Genomic DNA, 20,810 nt, shown 5'->3' on the forward strand with positions numbered 1-20,810 from the left:
GACTGTCCCACTCCCTGCTGCACTGGTGCACCCCCTCTGCTAGTACTGAGTGCAGTTTTGGGTGCTGCAGTGTAAGAAGGACATCAAACTGTTAGAGTGTGTCCAGAGGAGGATGACCAAGATGGTGAAAGGCCTCAAGGGCAAGGCTTGGGAGGAGCGGCTGAGGTCACTTGGCTTGTTCAGCGTGGAGAAGAGAAGGCTGAGGGGTGCCTTCATCGCAGTCTGCACCTTCCTGGTGGGGTGGGCAGCACGGGGGGGTGCTGATCTCCACTCTCTGGTGACCAGCAACAGGACACAATGAGATGGAATGGAGCTGTGTCAGGGGAAGTTCAAGCTGGACATTAGGAAAAGGTTCTTCACCCAGAGGGTGGTCGGTCCCTGGAACAGGCTCCCAGGGAATCAGTCACAGCAGGGACCCTGTCAGAGTTCAGGGAGTGTCTGGAGAAGGCTCTTAGTCATGTGGTTTGGTTTCAGGTGGTCCTGTGAGGAGCAGGGAGTTGGACTTGATGATCCTGATGAGTCTCTTCCAACTCAAGATATTCTGTGATCCTAAGAAAAAATAGTTATAAATTTTGCTGATTCTCCAGGTAAAAAGGAAGGATAAAAAGCTGGCCACTTACACTCACTTGAAGAATAGCTGAATTATGGAGGAGGCAACCATGAGTTCTAGCTGGGAAAAAAAAATAAGAGTTGAGAATTTTTCTTCTACTTCTTTGACCTGTGCAGGAGTAATTTCAGGTGTGAGTTAAACCTTGAATGCTGTGGAGCATTCCGAATAGGTGTGGGGATAGGTGCTCGTTAACTACTCATGAATGCAGAAGGGAGTGGAGAAAGCAGGCATGTTTACAACACATGGGAACAACGTGTTGGACATGAGTCACCAACTGAAGCTTCTGCAGTTTTCCCAATATCCGTCTCCCAGTAACTCTTAAATTCAGTGATATTGATGCTATTTGTATGTATTTTTTGTGATTTTGGATTTAGTTCTAGTCTTACTAGCTTTTGAACGGGTTTATGTTGGTTCACAGAATTTTAAATATAAGTGTGGTCTCTGCCGAGGATCTTCATGTGCTCTAAGTGCATTGTAATGCACCCTTTCAAGTTGTCTGGAGTCACAGAATAATTTAGATTGAAGACACCATCTGAAGGTCATGCGTTTCGATCCCTGGCTTAGCACAAGGCCAACAGAGATCAGGTTGCTTGGGTAGCAGCAGGCTGTGCAGTGAACTAAACCAGACTGAAATTTCAGGGCTTAAGCCAAACAGAAGACTAGAGCGCTACAAAGTAACGTGTTCAAACTCTAGAGATATTTGTTTGGTTTTTTTTTTTTTTTTAATCGTGTTGAGCTATGAAACAAGTCACTTCTCTGGTCTTTTTTACTTAAAAGGAAAAAAAGATTGTTAAAAATATTTTCTTAGTTGTTTATGTATTGCTTTACTATTTTTAAATCTACACGTTTTCAAACTCCAGTAAAACAAGAAAATTTCCCCTCATGTGGAGAATATAACTGATAAGGGGAGCATAAGTCCCTTAGTTTTCATCTTCAGACACAATAAAATGTAATACTACTTTGTCCATTAACCTTTTACTTTAGACTTTTAACTTCACACAAAAGTCAGAAAGGAATATAGGGGCTTTTCAGTAGCAGGAATATTTTGATGTGAGCAGACCATGGTGACAAGTATATGGAAGAGTGATGCTTTGTGTGGTTATCCAGACAGATATGGGACGGTATCGTGCCTCTTTGGAGCCCTGAGGCTAAGAAACATATTTCTTCTCTACAAAAAAGGCTTTCTTTCTGAATTTTTGGGAGGAGGGGGGAATTGTCTTACACTTTGGTGTGTATTCCAGAAAACACGGTAAATACATAAATTTGTACTTACTTACATTTTATGTGCTGTACTTCAGCCTGGTCTTTATAAACCTTTTGTAAATTTTTATGGAGATTATATTACAACATACAAAGTTTGTTACTTTATACATAAATACAAAGTAAAGCTCACTTTTAAAATTTTCTGTAGCCCAAAGTGAATAGTTATTCTGTACAGCTGAATCAAACTTGGCATTGATCCTGTAACTTTAAAAGTCAAAATATATTTAAAACTTAGAATTTGCTCTCTTTTGTAACTTACCTCTGTTACGTTGCAGTTCATTGCTAATGAAACTGCAGAAAAGTGGCTGAGAAAGAGATAAGACAGCAGCAACAACAGTTAAAACTAAGTGTCATGCATGTAGGATCAGCCGAGGTGTTGCTTCAGAGAGCTTTTAATTGCTTGACTGATTTAATTTAATTTCGGTTGATTTTTCACTGCTTTAATGGGAGTTCTGCTGAGTGTTAGTTCCAATCTAAGTTATTTATTGGAGAAGAACTTGAGATCTGAATGAGCCTTAACTATTTTATATCCATGACTAATCAGCTTTTTAGAAAGCATCCTGTTTTCCTAGTGATTTACTCTTCCTGCTTTTGCAGTATCATGCAAGACTGCTCTTGAGTTCTTTCAGTTTACGCAGGTGACGGTAACTTGAACTGTCAAGATGTTCTTTACCCAAAGTCTTCCCCTTTGATCTTAATCAGATGTACCCCACAGGGAGATTGATTACATCCCACTCTTATCTTTACTAAGTGGGAGATATTCATTGCCTTATTGCCCCATTCGGAAAATGACACAAAATTGTACTTCCTTTTACTGTCACAGCTTTCAAAAGTCAATCACATAATATCTGTAATTCATCTAATGTTCTGTATAGAACTAACAAGATTGAAATCAGATGTTGCTGGAATAGTAAATGAAGGATTTCTTGTGTGCAAAGTGCCACATAGTCTCAGGAAAATACCAGTGCTCATTTTTTTTAAAATAGCACATCATTATTTATGAATTATGAATGAATAATGATGAATTATTATTCATTCAAAAGCTCTTTACAGAGCTCAATGTACTTCATTAAAATCACTGAACCTGTTATTCACTGGATGGAAAGAACTTAGGGGGATGATTCTCTAACCTACTCTGTGGATGGTTTTCTGAAGCCTTGCTTAGATATTTTTTGAGCTGGAGAAGTGATATGCTTTGATGCAGACATCCATGATTGCCACCTAATGGCTGATGCAAAGAAAAAACACCTCTTTCTTCAGTTGGATTTGTATGTGAAGACTTCATCAACAAGAAACAAAGCAAATTAGCTGTTAGTTCCAGTGAGAAAGTAATTCAAAACTAACAAGCTTTTTTCTCTTAATGCAGTCCAGTTGCCCAAATGCTCATCACTAATGCGATCAAGGCCAGGTTGGATGGGGCTCTGAGCAGCCTGATCTAGTTAGCGGTGTCCCTGCTCCTGTGGGGGGGTTGGACTAGATGACCTCTAGGGGTCCCTTCCAACCCAAAACATTCTATGATTCTATGATCAAATATGTTCAGTGTTTTACGGAAATACAAAAAGAAATACTTTAAAATTCAAGGAAATACAAAGGGAGAAAGGCTTACAGGAATTCGGACATGATGGGCATGTTCAGTTTTTGCCTGTACATTAGCCTGTGGAAGTGGTTTTGTCAAATAGGCCGAATCCATTATAACTACCTTGAGTTAACTTGAGAAAAAGTTCTTCAAGGAAGAAACCATCACAACCACATAGTTTGGAAAGCCTAAATGAATTATTTTTTATTAGCCTATGAGCCCTGCAACCACTGTTTTCAGTACAGTATATGCCTTTAATTTCAAGACCATTTTCTTAGTCTGAAGAGGCCTTTTTCTGTATTGCTCTTTTGGGATCTAAACAGTGTTTTGGAGCTTGGTTTTGTTTTGTTCTTTTTTTTTTTTTAAATGCCTCAGTGATTTGCCTTCCAATTTATCTTACACACAATTTGAATGTATTTAAGATAGTGCTCAGTGCAGTGCATTCTCCTCTCAATAATATCTAAAGCTTTACTTAACATAGTTTTCCTTTTATGTATTTTATTCTTGTGCATTTGTTTTTGAAGCTGTTTGGTTTGGTGGGGGGCATGAGGGGTTGTTGCCCTCCCCTCCTTCCCTTCCTGACATTTATCCTGTCTTCAGAATATAGTCACTGCTTTTAGATTTCTTCTAATTTCCTGTATTCTGAGCAGCACTGAATATAACATGTATGTGGAATCTTAATCCTCCTTCCTCAGAAGTATGGACTCATACTGGCATAGTAATTGCATGCCTGCATACCCTGTAGTACTGCCTTCTGTCCAGCAGCTACGTTAGTTAACCTTTTTTTTGTTTTTCCACAGTTGATTTGTTTTTCACTTCCACATTCCTTCTTAGCTTTTTTTCCCCACTTGTATGTTCATTCCCATATTTCTTTTCGTGTTTTTTCTTCTGAGGTTGGAAATTTTCTCCCACGAAGCCTTTTGTTTTACTGATGTTCAGACTGTTTGTTTTGATGTGAGAAAAATTCTGCTGAGCATTAGTAACTATGTTGGAACTAGCCTATCTTTCCAATAACTGTTAATGGAAATGGCATATAGTAATGGTATTCTTTTGTTTTTAATCAGAATTTTCTATCATTTACTTTCCTCTTGATCTTCTACCTTTCTGTACATGATTCATATTTTTATATTTAATACTGTCTTCCAGGATAGTGATTACATTTCAAGCAGATTTACAAATAACTATTTCAGATCTATACATTTAGCAAAACAAATCAGATAAAAGAAAACAAATGTATTCTTCTTCTATGTTAAGAGCAAGTGTAGTTTAAATTTTGAGAGTCTTTTGAAAATCTGTGAAGAAGATTTAGATAAAAATCTTTTTAGAAAGGAAATAATGTCCTGTAAAACTTTTGGGTCCCAGGTGAAACTTACTGGTTTGTATTAAAGCATTCAGAATCTTTGAAGTTGAAGACTGGAGATAGCAAGGTATTTATCTGAATTTTGCATTGCACAGTAGAGTTCAGTGGGAGTTCACAAGAGGGAAAAAAAATGCCTAGAGCAGAATCTTGGGATTTCTTTTATGATCCATTCTGAAATCTTCCCATTTGTGTGACTGGATGCTCTTTCTTGTGCTTTGAGTTATCAGCTGCTGTTGGTAGTTGATAAATGTCAACATTTATAATGTAGGATTTCTTTTTTCTGTGTTGAATTTTGTCATTCCTTCTTTCTGCCAATGTGATGTGTGAAATATGTCTGCTATAATCTTTGACTTTGGAATTTTGGAGTTGGTCATTTTGGTGAGCTGATCTGCAAATACTTTGGGGGAATTTTCAGGTTCTGAAAGAAGTACAATGTACTTAAAAAAAAAAAATCGTGCAAAATTCCACAGATTATTTTTTCTCATCACTTTGGACAGGTCCTTAGAAGGGAATAGCTGCAATAGATATGTAATTCATATGCAAATACTATATAACTTTATGTACAGGATCTGCTGATTCAAAAATTATTGAGAAAACATAGCCTTTTCATGTTGGCTTGCTTTTTGTACGCTAGTTGTATCTCCAGCTCTGCTTATATTCTCCATGAGTACTCTTCCTGTAATGCAAAAACTGAAGCGAGGAGGAGATGCATAGATGATGTCCCCTTGTTCGTTACTGCATGGCCAAGGGCCTAATTAATTTTATGGACTGAAGAGATTCTCTTTTATTGATAAACTTGAGGAAGGAAGGGACTGGATGGCTGAATGACTTCAGCAAATAATTTTCTAAATCTGAATTCTGCTTGGATGATATATGTCAATACTAAATTGGTAAGATTTGTAGTATATTGATTACTAGCTTATTTCTAGGAAGTTTCTTGCCACTCTTAAATTTTTACCGTTTTGAAGAATGCCTTTTTGTATTGGTAGCCTGACCAGTGGTTTAATCTAGGAAAACACAAAAATTACTTGGTGTGGAAAGTTTGTGAGTTTTGCATTTTAATAAAAACAGACTTTGTATGCTGTAATTAAGAGGTTCTGTTGTCAAGTATTCTACCATCTCTTTACAACTGTGTGTTCATTTTAACCTGAAAGGGGCTATATAGATGTATTGGTGGGTAACTCTTTGTATCTGAAATGCATCTGTTGGCCAGTTCCTCAGCCAGAAGTGATCATATATCATAACTTGCAAGTGTTTGCTGCTGCTGTTTTCCTCTCATGAACACGCTGCACAGCTGACTTGAAAGTAGTCATGCCGAAACAGGCACGACATTGTAACTGTTGTATTCTGTTCCTTGCTTTTATTCTCCTTACCTTGTCTGTCTCTTCCCATCTCAGCTCTTCTCCCTGACCTCCATTAGGAGTTCTGGTTTCTTAGCCCAGTTAATACTCATTCACAGTCAGTTCTTCTCTGTCTCCTTTTAGTTTTCCTCAAATCTTGCATGTATTGGCCAGCAGCAGGACTTTTGCCTAGAAATTCAGAATGTCTGCTCTCTACGCTCTCTGACATGCTTACGTGTCATTTCAATTTTTAGTTGGTTGCTTTTTAATTCATTAAGACTGGACGATGGGAGTAGTTCCCTTTTATTCTTACTAGATTTTAATCTATTCCTCCCCAAAAATAGTAATTACAGTTCAAATGTAACTATGCAAATGATGATAATTTCTCCTGTCAAAAAAGGGCTACCAATTTTATTTAGAAATATGGAAAAATACAGTTTCATAGTTGCTTCAACCCATTTGTTGCATATCACATAAAAATAAATTTTGATGTTTTTGTTTGTTTCTTACTCTGGTAAAATGTTTTCTCTGTTAAAGTTTCTGTTTGTTTTTTTACATCTAGGGATTATTTAAGTAATAGAGAAGCTGAAGAAATGCTATAAATTATTAAGTTGTGTCAATTTTTTGGCAGTTCCTTCCATAGTTATGAGTTTAGTTATGCTGGATATGACTTCTCCTGCATTCTGGTTTAAATTATTTTAACCCTGTTCAGATGCTGGGAGAAGGTAGTTTATTTAGAATTTTTTCTGCCAAACAAGTATGGAAAGTTTCTTTGGATTTCTCCATCTGTTTGTGTACAATTTTTTTCAGTATCTGGCAGGTGATTCAACCTTCATTGGGTCCCATGTGTTCAACAGAAGAAGCCTATAACTTCTGCTGAAAGAGGGCAAAGAGAATACAATAATGAAAGTTTTCTTGCTGACATAGTCTTGTACCACCATATGCACGAAGTGCATCTTAACAGAACTTTTCAGCTATTTCTTATCTATCTATTCTCTTTACATATTCTGCTTTAGGTCATTTTTCACCATATTACCTAAGCCTCTTAATTTCATTCCTGTGTAGGTAAGGTTTGTTTATGGCATAAAAAAGATGAAAAAAATCTTGCTTTAAGATCAGTTACTTTTTTATAAAGAGGCTTAATTTAACACTTCTAAAAATGTGTTTTCTATCACTGATAAGATGACTTGGAATTCTGTACTCTGCTGACAAATTCCATTGCAGCAGTATTTTTATGATGGTTTTAAAGTATGTTATAGCTTTCCAAGGTAGCCTTTTTGGGCAACTTTGTATTACAAAGGTAGCCATTACAGTATATTACAATGTAGTTACTAGATGTACAATATTAAACCTGATCTGTACTTTTAGCAGTAATGTATTCTGTCACTTTTTTTGTATTTTAAGTGCGATGAGAATAGACTTCATTATTAAGAATAGACTTAATATATTTCTACTGTATTAAATGCCAGTAACATCCAGTGTTGTCTAAGAGTTTTGCAGTCCAGTAGAAACAGAGGAGATGGGACAGGCAGAGAAGCTTAGTGGAATTTGACAGGTCAGGCTTTTAATGTTTGAATTGGTTCACTCCTTGAATTTCAGTAGATTGTATTAGAATAGTATTAGAATGGGCAGTGGCTTGCTGAATCAGGACTTAAAGAAATTTTCTGTGCTTGCAAGCTGGGAAATGCATCTGCATAAATACCTTTAATAATTTGTGTAATACAGCAGCCCTGTCAATAATTAATTCCATTAGAAATGCTGACTTAGTAACAACATCATAAGAACATTAAAGAAAATGTGGAAAAAAAGAGAAAAACCATTGGGGCGGGGAGGGGGGGGGGGAACCCAAAGAAAAAAACCCCCTGAATCCCAGTAATTAATTAGTGTTTATTATGGGTCATTTAACTTCTCAGTGGTCAGGAAAATATCCACATTACCTCTCCAAAAGAACATTCTCATCTTTTCCTAAGTTACTTTGAATTGCTCTTGGCAAATACAACAGCTTTACAAAATCTGTTTTGCAGATGTGGAATCCATCATTTAAAAAGTTTAAATTTAACTTGTGTATGTGGAGCTTTTTTCATGGAAGCTTTTTTGAAAATAAATTTATGAAAGAGAAATTAAAAATATTTATGTGGCTATGCATATTGTTCAGTATATTAAAATTTGATGTGATGAAAGAACGACATCGTATGTTGGAGCAATAGTTTAAAAAAATCCCTATATGTTGTTTTTACTAAAGAACAAACTTTCATTAAACAGTTTGTTTTCAGCTGGAAAAAAAGCGTCATTCAGGAAATGTTTTCCTTTTGTTTTCAGTGGAGTTCAAAAATATCTTGGTTATACCTATCAACAGATAAATATTAGTATTACACTTCTGCTAAATGCTGCAACATAGAGTGTAAAACAGTTATGCTTTTATCCCTCACTTATTTAGGCCTAGGGAGATACTCTTAGTAAGAGGCTGTTTTGACCAAAATGAGTCTCCTGGAACTGATCTGATTGATCCAGGGGTAAAAAATTTTATTACAAACAAAATTAGATTGGACCTGGAGTAGGTTAGGAAGTGAAAATGGGACTTCTGTAATGCAGTCTCAGTTATTTTTTCATTATGTCTGAGCAGGAAGGGTCATTAAATGGTACAAAATACTCTGTAAAGAAAAACCAGGCATAATTCCAAATTGTGCTCTTTGAGTTGACCGTGATATGGAATTGGGACTGACGGTCAGCAGCAGAAGCAGAGAGAAAATACAGAAGCAGCCCTAGTTAGTTTGCCGTATTGCCTGGTTAAAGATATATTCCCTGAAAGTAAATGGTTTGGGTTTCTGTGCTGCCTTTCTTGTTTACCCCCTTTCCTTCTGGCTAGCATGGGAGGAGTTAAATATTAAGAAGCTTTAGGTGTTGTGAGGGAAAGGGACTGGAAAAAGGCTTCAAGGAGCGAGGAATCATCAAAGTGCCTGCTGAAAGAAGAGACAGGATGCTCAGGTAGTTATTGACGGAGCATGGAGGATAAAAATGGAATGTCAGAACAAATTGGTCTGTAATACTTAGGCTGTGTGATGAAGGTCCTTAAAATGAGGTAGTGAAAGTATCTCTCTGAGGTCCTTCAGCAATCCCTGTGTTTCTAGTCCATCACTGGTCTGAAGGAAAATATAAAACATACATAGTTTCACAGATGACTCCTAATGTTTTGGTTGGTGGTGATTCAGTCAGAAACTGTGGGTCACCTGATTGATGTGGTAAGCTGAAATTTTGTCCATGTGTCGTGGTTTAACCCCAGCCAACAGCTAAGCCCCACACAGCTGCTTGCTCACTCCCCCACAGTGGGATGGGGGAGAGAATTAGAAGGGTAAAAGTGAGAAAACTTGTGTGTTGAGATAAAGACAGTTCAATAGGTAAAGCAAAAGCCATGCATGTGCAAGCAAAGCAAAACAAGGAATTCATTCACTGCTTCCCACTGGCAAGCAGGTGCTCAGCCATCCCCAGGAAAGCAGGGGTCCATGACATGTGACGATGATTTGGGAAGACAAACACCATCACTCCAAACGTCCCCCCCTTCCTCCTTCTTCCCCCAGCTTAAATACTGAGAATGATGTCATATGGTGCAGGATACCCCCCTTTGGCCAGTTGGGGTCAGCTGTCCTGGCTGTGCCCCCTTCCAGCTTCTTGTGCCCCTGGCAGAGAAGTGGCAGCTGCAAAGTCCCTGACTGGTGTAAGCCCTGCTCAGCAACTAAAACATCAGTGTGTTATCAACAGTCTTCTTCTCAATCAAACCCACAGCCCTATGCCAGCTACTAGGAAGAAAATTAACTCTGTCCCAGCTGAAACCAGGACACCATGGTATTATGAGATGAGTTTCAAAACAATGTCCACTTTCTAAGAAAAATTGGAATTGTTTCTGTAAAGAATAAAAATACTTAAAAGATCTGATATGAAAGGAGATTAAAGAGTTCAGTCTTAACTCAAGAGTTAAGGGCTCTCTGGAAATGATTGATTAATTTGTAAGTAATATATAAATGATTTCTTCTAAAGTATTTCTTTTCAGTAGAAAAGTTTTATAGTTAGATCCAATAGCAGCAAGGCAACAGTAAACACACATTCAGCATGGGGACATTAAGAAAATTTTGAGGGGATATTAAACATACTATAGGCTATGTGATCATTTATAACAGGCCATGTAGCTCTTATGTGAGGAAGCCTGGCCAACTGTCTGCAGCAGAAGCAGCAGCTCAGGAAACTTGGATTTTTTGTCTGACCTGCTGATATGACAGTTGATTTAGGGCTAATTTTTTTAGATCTGTGTTATAAGAGCTAGAACTAGACAAATGTTACTTTTTTTCTTTACATTGACAGATCAAGTGATTAAGAAGGCTTGAATATGCTCTATAGTGTTGTGAAGTGACTGAAGGTTTTGACAGGACATTGAGCCCTAAAAAGAGGCTTTAAAGGCTTTAAAAAAATTATTTCTCTTACAGCAGAAATGAAGAATTAGGATGGTGAAGGATTCTCAGAGATTGTTTTTGGAATTGTGGCTGAGGTGCTTATGAGGCATCTTAGATAAAAAGGCAAATAAATAGGGGGAGGCAGGCTCTAAACTTCCTTGCACATAACCATGTTACTGGGTACACCATCTGAGAAGTGGGTGTGCCAAGGCAGTCTTGGGAAACTCGCACTGTAAAAGAGAAAATAGCTTTCCAGCAGAAAATGTTCATCACAAGAGAAGGAAGAGAAGCTGGAGGTACAGGATATTCACATGAGATTCTGGAAGGATTGAATATTATGAGGGAAAGGGACTGGAAAAAGACTCAAGTTTTGAGTACATATCATAATGAGGGGAAGTGTCAATGTGCCTGTTGAAAGGTAGGAGCCAGAGATAGTTATTGACAACACATGCAGAGGAAAAGGGGAATCTCAGAATCACATAATGGTTGAGGATGGGAGTGACCTTTGAAGATACTGTAATCCAACCATCCTGTTCAAAGAAGGATCACCTAGGCACTGAGCACATGTCCATGTCCATACAGGTTTTGAATAATTCCAAGAAAGGTGACTCTGTAACCTTGCTGGGCAACATATAACAGCATACATTTATTTAAGTGACCCTAGAAAAGGCATCAGAATCTAATGTTTCATTAAAAAAAAAAAAAAAAAAAACCAACACAAAACCCAAACAAAACCACAAACCCAAAAACCAAAAAGAAACCCCAAAAAACCAAACCAACCTTCAGAACGCTTGAATGTCTTATGGTAGAGCTCCAAATAGAGCAATGAAGTGATGCCTTACAGATAGGAGATTTGAACACTTTTGAAAATGAGACTAATCTTGACTTTATTATGGTCAACTGGAGATTCAGTTACTGATTTTTCATTCCTGTCATTAAATGTGCTATTAAATGTAACTTCTGTGAGCTATTTCCAGCTCATTTTCTTGTCTGTTTTATCCTAGAATTATATATATGTCAGCTCTGTAGCCTGTCTGGTCTCGTAGCTCTGATGGGAGTTCCTAATGTTATGATGCGGTGTCTTGTCTTGTTCTGGAGAGATGGCAGCCTTTGTTAAAGTGGTATTTGCTTTGCTAGAGACCAGTGAATTACATGCTGTTGGATCACAGGCAATGTTTGTGTAGTCTAAACAAATGAGGTTGTCTTGAGAACTTGGTGATTTTTTTCTTTCTAAATTAATGATCTTCCTTCCTTTGCCAAGTCCTGAAACTCTTCTCTACATTAGATGCCAGAAGAGTTTTGAATTTTTATCTGGAATGAACTCAACGTGTTAAATGGACAGAAAACATTTGTATCTAAGACAGTTTAAAAAGTCCACCTGTATCTCAGTGTTTTAGTTCTCTCTCATTTGGATGTTTTTGTGTATCTAAGAAACATTGAAGATTCAAGCAGATATTCTTTTTCCCTTAGAAAGAAAAAGGATGTATTTATATTGCTATTAATGTAGGAAAAACTCAACTTGAAAAAACAATATTACATAAAAGAGTCTTTGTAACATACTTGAAGAGCACTTTTATAACAGACCTATAGGACCTTCAGGATTAATGGAAAAGAACCACAATAAAATTGCAATTAATTGTTTAAAATGCCTTTTCAAAATAAAGCCTGAAGAATAACCAGCTAGTCTGCAATACTGCCAGTTAAAACCGGGTTTGCAGTTGTTGTCATGTCAAAACAATTGAGACAATCATTTTAGTTAATGAATTTGTAAAAGCATTTGTGCCTGTTTTCCTTTATTCTTGTAAAGGACTGAGTACTTTAATCTTCCTGATTTCCAGTGACAGTGGGGACTATGTCATTCCTGCATATTAACCTTTGTTTGTTTGTCCAGTTGTAAATAATTTGATGTATTCACATGAGAGGTTGGGAAAAAGAGAGGTGGTTTGTTTTTTTTTTTTTAACCTTTCCATGCTTGTTAGTGAATATGATATTTCTTACTTGGAAAGTTGTCATGTTAGTTTCATGACTGCGGTACCATATCTTAAATACTATTTTGCCATTACAACCATATTTGAACAATATTATATGCCATGTATGCTGAAAAATGTGTTTGATTGTATCGTAAGAATTACTTCATATGTATAAACTTTGTCTAAAACAGCTCTTTATTTTAACCTTTTTCCAGAACTGTGAGGACGTGGGATGTTAATAACGAAAAAAAGCACAAAAGTGTATTTAAACCACGATCAGTCCAAGGTAAACGGGTGATTCCTACAACTTGCACATACAGCAGAGATGGTAAACTCATTGCAGCTGGCTGTCAAGATGGGTCCATCCAGATCTGGGATAGGAATATGAGTGTAAGTCAAGTATTTGATAACAATATATGCTTCTAATATATCAAGTCCTGAATGTTGAAGCTGATAAATCAATTTTGGTACTTTTATACCTACATTTTATTCCCCCCCTCTGAAAACTATGTAACTCTTAGGCAAAATTTAATATTTCTTCTGCCTTTCTACAACTGATCATTCAGTGTATTCCTATTCAGTTCAAAACATTGAGGAAACTATTAGCTGTTGGTTTTTAAAAAAAAAAAAAAAAAAAAAGGTGGCCATATATAATTTCTTGTTGGTTCTTATGTAATTAAAAATGTATACTTCCATATTTTATTGGAGATATTGAATACATTAAGCAATAACTCACAAAATTTCATACTGAAATCAGTTATTCATCCAGATAATAGGCAGAGGAGAATAGCATCCAGTTGGGTGAGAATAAGGGTAATGCTGCACACTAAATGCCAAATGTTGTTACATTGTCCAATGTGTGAAAATTAACACTGAGGGAAATTTGAACAATTTATGTAAAAGCAGTGTGGTCAGAAAGAATCAGAATGGGAATGATTTCAAATGCTTTAAAATTATGAATTGTACTCTGTAATTTCTTCTGTTCATATTGAACTTTAAATTCAATTTCCAGTAGTTATGAATCTAACTGACAAAGAATATGTACAATTCTTGCTACTACTTCATAATTCAAAGCTTAGTGCAATTGGTGTTCCCTGTTGCTTTGTGTACTATAGTTTACAAACCAGTCCAGTTCTAAGAGTTTAATTTTGCAATGTTGAGCGCAAAGTCACCAGGGAAAGCTTTACCGCTTTTAAAATTAATCATCCTAATAATCATCCATATCTCCCTTATGCCCATCTTACTCAAAGAATTGATGCCCAGTCCCTTTCACTTCAGTGGGATAAGTACTTATGGCATGCGTAGGAGAAGAAAATGAGGTTAAGGTCAGTTTTTTTGAAAGCCAAAGTAAGATTACAGGGAAATGGGGCTGGAGGCAGGGCAGGATCCTTTGAATACAACTAACATCATAGATCTTTGAAATCTGTACAGTTCCAATAGCATGCCTTGGGGAAACAATACTAAACTAATACAAGTTACATTAGTCTGTTCAACTTCATCTTTCAAAACATTTGATTTTAAAAAGGAAAACAGGCAATTTAGGGAATTTTTCATGACGATTGAATAAAATTTGATTGCTGGAGGCAAGAGGAAATATATAGTTGTAAAATGAAAAGAAAGCCTGTTGATCATATTCAAAGTACAGCTTGTATTTTGGGATTGTCATCTATTTTTATTTCTGTTTTTATTTCCACTATAAACCCAGTAAAACTTCCTAATGGCATGAAGCTTGAGAATTCATCCTAAGTGTAAACTTGTTCTAACAGAATAATAAATTTTTCAGAGACTGGCTTTCATCACCTGTGTATGTTGTTTATTTTAACATATACAGTATTGAAATATTAAGCTTTCTAGTGTAGTTTTAACAATAGTGCTCTTGGTAGTCTGCTTTTTCATGTGCTTTTCCTTTTGAATTTTTTTGTGTCTATAAGATGACATATTGCAGTGCTGATTGAGTGCAGTTTAAGGTGATTATGAATAATTTAAAGATATATCCTGTGCATCTTGTGCGATTTCCAACTGGTGATCCCTGTATAACAATGCAACACAGTGATTTCCTAGTGGAACTGAAGTTGGTAGTGTCCTTGGATTTGTATTTTTAAAACGTAAAGAATTTTTGTCTTTGCTTTTGTTGGTGTCATTAAGAAACATGCAAGATTTTTGTGTAAAGGAGCAGTGTAAATTGGGGTTTTTTTAATGGCATTCTTATCTAAAACTGCTGGTACCCTCTGGAAATGTCTTTGTATATTTAAAATCAGGTGTGTCAAAAGGAGTCTTGATGAAATAATTAAAAAAAGAAAAAGCCTTCATCTTACATTTGGGGCATGGGGGAGGGGTAAGAAAAAAAAAATTAAAAAGCAACATGTGTTCGAAGTAGGATTTAGAAAGAGGAGGATGGGACTGACTCTTGTACTGGAATGATGAAAGCACTTACTGGCTTGAGAGGATGCAGAGATGCTCACAAAGGTGAACAGAAAATGTTAAGTCATGATGAAGTGGTGCAATTTTGGGGGTACAAACTGTAGGTGACAGGAAAGTAGGTAAAGCTGTGGAGAATCAAGACATGAGGGTTAAGCTGCTTGAAGAAATAAGTAGTAGGAATACTAACTTCTGATTTTTGAAGAAGAGATTTTTTAATTCCCATCCAGCAAATATCATTTGACTTTGTTGAAACAAGTGTAGAGCTGTATACACAGATTTTGCTGCACTATAGTACAGCTCTGTTTCAAGTCGAACTTATGGCAGCATTTGTCTTTAACTTTAGAAGTCTCTATTGAGTCTTTAACAAAAATCACTAGTGTTTGAAAGCAGAAAATAGTTGCTGTAATCTCTTGTCCTTGATCAGTTAGGAATGATTCTGTCATCATTATTTTATACTATGGATTAGGCACATATGCAGGAGGAAGGACAGATTCAGGAAGGTGTTTAAGAAGGAGGGTCTGTTAATGCCCTTTCCTAGAGCAAAAGGGGCACTCAGTAGAGGCAGGCACACTGCTGCAGTGCTGGTAGGAAGCCACTCTTCCTCTGGGGGTTCACAAAGACCATACCACTTTACAAGGTGGCAGAAGCTTCCTGATGAAACTCCCAGAAATCTTCCTTGCTGCTGTGGCCATAGTGCTGACAGCTGGTCAGAGGTTTATTATCCTCTGCTCCATGCATGACTTGATAGCTTTACAGATGACTACGGGAATCCTACTGATGTGTAGGCAAAGGGCAAAGAAATTAAAAATCAGCCTGTTGTGTGGTGGTGGTGGCCCCATCACCACTGTGGTCCAGAATGGTATGATTAAATAATTCTTTGAATATATATATTTTTTATATTTAGAAAGAAATAAATCTTCTTAGAAAGAAATAGATCTTTTCTATCCCATATTTTATCATACCCACTGAAGTCAAAGTAGCTCTTTGTTGTAAGTTAGGGTCATGAGTTAGTTGTTTTTTGAAGCCACTTAGAGCCACCTCAGTATCTGGTTTTTTTAATTACGTTGTTGTGCCTAAGAAATTGTTTTAGTGTGTGATCAATTCCCTTCTTTAGTTCTGACTAGTAATGCACACCATGAGAGTTTTCATTCAGTTTTCTGCTTCCACTGTTTTTTTGGTGCAATTCCAAATCTCCCAGCTGCATGTAGTGAGAGTAAAATCACTTTTGGAACTTTTGGAGGAAGACTTTTTTATCTTCATGACATTGACATTGGTAACTTGCTAAGGCTGAAGTTACCCAAATGCATTCCAGCTCTGCCTTGCCTTTCTCCAAACTTCCTCAGCATGATCATGATCCATTATAATCACCTGCCTCAGAGGATTTTTTCGTTTTGTCATAAATCTGTGTTATTTTCTCACGTATGTTATTTTGTCAGTGCATGGTTTTTCTTTAAGGTTCATGTACATGTGCATTTACAGTGCACATTAGCAGGACAATCTGTCAGCTTGTTTGAAATATTATGAACACTGTCAACTTGGCTTAAAGTAACAGCTTCAAAGGACATAAAATATAACTTCCTTCGAACTTCCAATGAATAGTGGAAACAATAGTGTGAAATAGTCAATCATAACATAGCACGTTAGAACTCTTTCAGTTTAAATGTTCTGAGACATGGAGAAGTGTCTGGCAAATACAGAGAGTTGGAGAGTGTTAGTGGTCAAAATAAGACAGGACCTTGAAAATTATTGATGTACAGGGCAGTGCAGTAAAACCACTAGATTTACCTGCGGTTCAAGTAGGTTGAAATTCCACATCTTGCCTGTGCTTGCCCAATCAGTGCTTTTTGCAAGACCAATAGTAATGCGGATTGCTGAACAAGCTGATCCGTGGAGCCAGTCTTTAGTATCAAGCATGAAGTGTGTCTTGCAATCAGTAGATCACTCTGTGCCCAGTTTTCCTATGTAGAAGTGGGAGTATCTCATTCGTACAGATATGGAAAGACTGAAGTAATTTTGGTAAAGACTATTAGTACACTTGGTGGGTAAGTTAAAAATGTCTATCAATTTTAACTCATAATACATCTCTCTAATAAACCAAAAAGCTCCCCTCATTTTCCACACTAAACAGGAAAGGATTAAGATGTTTTTCATTGATTACAAATAGGATTTATTATGATGAGGAAGCTAAACTTCTTAGTTAGCTTTTCATAGTCCTTCAAACCACCTGATGAGGCTACCTGTTATGTGAATTTTCCCTCAAGCTTTTCCTGGATGCATTCAGCCCAGGACTGCATAAACAACTTCTCTGTGTATGGCAGCCTGAGCCATGTTTCTCAGTTACACATCACATATTTTACAGTATATCATTGCAGCTGTGGTACAACAATATTGTTAAGGAAGTTGGGGAGGCAGAGTTTGTAAGAAGTGGTGATGTCTTTTAAATGCCTTTAAGAAAACGTGTTGTACACCCAAAGCCATGTCTGTTTTTTTTTTTTTTTTTTCTGGCTATATTAAGTTGGGTCTGCTTAGAAACCTTGAGTAATTTTTATAAGCTTTTAGCTAACTAAAAGCTGCACTGTAAGTCATAAAGAATTAGCTTAAACAGATATCTCTAATAGGTTTATCTTTTTATGTAGTATAAATCTGAACAGGAAAGATGCCATGTTTTATGATTTTTCAACATAGTTTAATTCTCATTAAACACGAATTGATTCAGGGAAAGATTTTTATAGCTAGTGATTAGCTTATATATTTTTTTACTTTCTTGTTTCCTAAAAGACCTAGTGGCATGTTTAACTCCATTCTTCAGCTCTTTCCTGCTCAAAAGTGAGCATCTGCAACACTATTGCCGAACTACTGCTTTGCTAGTGTTTTCTTTTTTCCTGGTTTTAAAAACTTAGTTTGATTTCAAATTGCTAGAATAATTTATGTATTTTGATCAGTTTTAAATTACTTAGCTAAAGCTCAAAGTGATTTTACAGAACTTAAAATGCACAATAATAATGAAATCCAATACCATCCTAATATACTGCCCACATGAATATGCCCCAAAGTGGTGTGATCAAGTGGTAATCCCAACAACGTGTTTTCCACACACACTTACGCCACCCTATCCTCAAAATACAAGACGAAAAGTAGGATGTCACAGTATGCACTGAAGTTAAGCAGATCTAAGCGCTGTACATTTTAATTACAAATACTCACGTTAAAAGTATTTTCCAAATAATTGCATGATTTATAGATGTAAGATAAATACATTTCTATATTTAGTGATTGTTTGCTTTGAAAGGGTTTTTGTAGGCTTTAGTTTTGTGGTGTGCAGTATGAAGTTTTAAGGTAGAGTTTTCAGAGATGAAAGGTTTTACGAGTATTGGAGACATTTTGAAGAAATAACGTACAACTAAGGACACAGGTTTAGATAATGCAAAAAGATCATGTAAGGTAATTTTTTTTTTTTTTTTTTTTTTTTTTTTTTTGCCTTAATAGGGTGACCCTTTTGTTTTGGAATGGGAATCCAAGCCCAGATCTTACTTGGAATTTTTTTTGTAAACTTTATTTTGCTGTTCTTGAAGGATTTTACAGCTGATGCTGCCAAGACAGAGTAATGAAAACTAGTAGTAAGATCTGAGACTTGCTGTAAATATTTTTTCCATTAATTGGAAGGTCCTTTGAGGGGATCTGTATCCATGCTTTGGGAAGATGAGATTGTAGGATCTTTGCACAGTTACAGGATGCTTTTTGTGTATGCTGGCATGCAAAAGACATAGCTCTTAGTAATAAATTCTTGAAATTTATGTCTTATGTCTGTCTACTAAAAAGCTTTACTAGTGCACATATGCCTTTTTAGATACAGTTTCTACCAGGCAAAGATCATAGTGTCTCTTTGGCATCTGGTCTATCACAGCATTCCAGGATTATGCTCTTTTTACACCAGCTAGATTTTATTCATTATTTTGGCCATGGAATATTCACTTGTCTATTTGGATATTTTGCTTTGGTTTTGCTTATATAGAATTTAGGGTTTATATTGATATCTTCACACTGTTAAAATTATTACAGTGAGTTGTCAATATTTAATAGAAACAATTTACAATGGCTATTCTTAAATTTGCTGAGTATCACTACTACAGCTAAACAGCAGACAAATCTTCCAGTTTCCCCAAAGTATGTAACAAGCTTCATGCTTTGAAGAGGGCAGTCTGGCTACATCTGGAAATTTCTTGTATAAATACAAGATGAAAGATATCCAAATACACTATATTCCCCTTTCAAACTTAAGGTAAGTTTTCCATATCCATAATATCCCACCCTTTCATTCCATATGTATATGTTCCAGACGTCTGCTCCAGAAACTGGAAATCACACACAAGCTTGCCAGCAGCAAATATTAACAGATTCATATATTATTCCTTCTTGTATACGTCTGGTTTAGCCAGTACATCACAATCTATACCCTGAAGCTAGCTGCAGTAAAGAATCTGACAATCATATGCTGAGATAAAATGTGCCCTGCTGTATTTCTAAGTGCATTTCTCTCTTATGTGATAAACAATTTATAGTTAAAAACTATCTAAATGTTTGCACTATCTAATACAGCGATGAAAGGCAATTCTAAATCTTGAAGTCTGTCACACCCCAATGAAAATAGCATAAAGGATTTTACTTTGGATTCATGTATGGTTAAAGGAAAAAGGCTTATCCCACAAGGATTATATATCTTTCTTTGATTTACTATTTAGAAAAATAGCAGTAGAGCTTAGAGAAATAATTTTAAAATGGCAATTTGAGAAGAAAAGGGTAGGCAGTATAGAAATACAATTGGCTTTATAATATTGTAGTGTTATCAATATTACTGTAACATGAATAATGTTCAGAAATTGAAAGATAAAATAATGAAAAATAATGAAACAGAAGAGCCTTCTTGAGCTAGCTTTGTTCTTTTAGAGAAAATTTCCCTTTTATGCAGACTTAAAAAGTTAAAAGAACAGACGCGACATTTCATTCTAAACAAGAAGTGAGCTCCAGAGTGGTCTGGCTTATCATAAAAATGGCTTTTAGATATTATACTATATGCACTGCTTCAGCCAGCTGAACGTTTCATTGGTCTAGAGCCTGATAGGGTTTGTAAATTACGAAAAGAATTTTTGCTTGATGTGTGTATTAGGAAGCTAGTTTTGTGTCCAAATGTTTCTCATTGTGGTTCATAGTATGTCACTATTTCTTGAAGTTTGTGAGGAGATGAACAGCAGGTTTATACTGTGAATTTTGTAAAAGCAGTGAAAAGTATAGTTCTGTACATCTCTTGGTCATTAAGTTTGTTTTATTAGAGAAGCCTAAAACTCCCATATTTTAAAATACTTATGAAAGGAAAGCTGTTACAGCTTGACCAAGTGGATTTGTTTAAGAACAAAAAAGGTAGGAAATTATGACTTCTGATCTGTGGAACATATGAAGATTAGGTATTTTCTGCGTATGCTTGCTCTATCTCTTGGGTTAATTTATGGGCCCTTCACCCCCTACCAGCTTTATATTTGGGTGTATCTCTTGCAGGGTTCACTTTTCTCATCAATTCATAACTTACAGAAAACTTTCTATTTTGAGGTAATCATAAAGAATAACGTTAAGTGAATTTCAGAAAATAGTGTACTAAGAGCTAGCTGCGTTGGGTTTTTAGGTTTTGCAGTTTTTAATAAAAAAGGAAATTAGATGTGGGGTTTTTTTAAAATGAAAAGATGGTTTCAGACAATACCCAATCTCAAAACTAAAATAACTATTTGGGATTTTTAAACTTTTAAAATATATTTTATATTTCCTTTATCAATTCTTTT

General features: G+C 36.1%; 1 protein-coding gene across 1 annotated transcript in view; it reads left to right on the top strand.

The window, feature by feature from the left end:
* Positions 1–20,810, top strand: part of WDR70 (WD repeat domain 70) — a 139,648-nt gene that overhangs the window by 69,021 nt on the left and 49,817 nt on the right. Inside the window, exon 10 of the mRNA XM_009647320.2 lies at positions 12,777–12,951. Within this exon, the coding sequence (XP_009645615.2) occupies positions 12,777–12,951 (175 nt within the window). The remainder of the gene's footprint in view (positions 1–12,776; positions 12,952–20,810) is intronic.

This window comes from Egretta garzetta, unplaced genomic scaffold, assembly GCF_000687185.1.
Source record: "Egretta garzetta isolate BGI_Z169 unplaced genomic scaffold, ASM68718v1 scaffold59, whole genome shotgun sequence".
In the NCBI taxonomy this organism is placed as follows: Eukaryota; Metazoa; Chordata; class Aves; order Pelecaniformes; family Ardeidae; genus Egretta; species Egretta garzetta.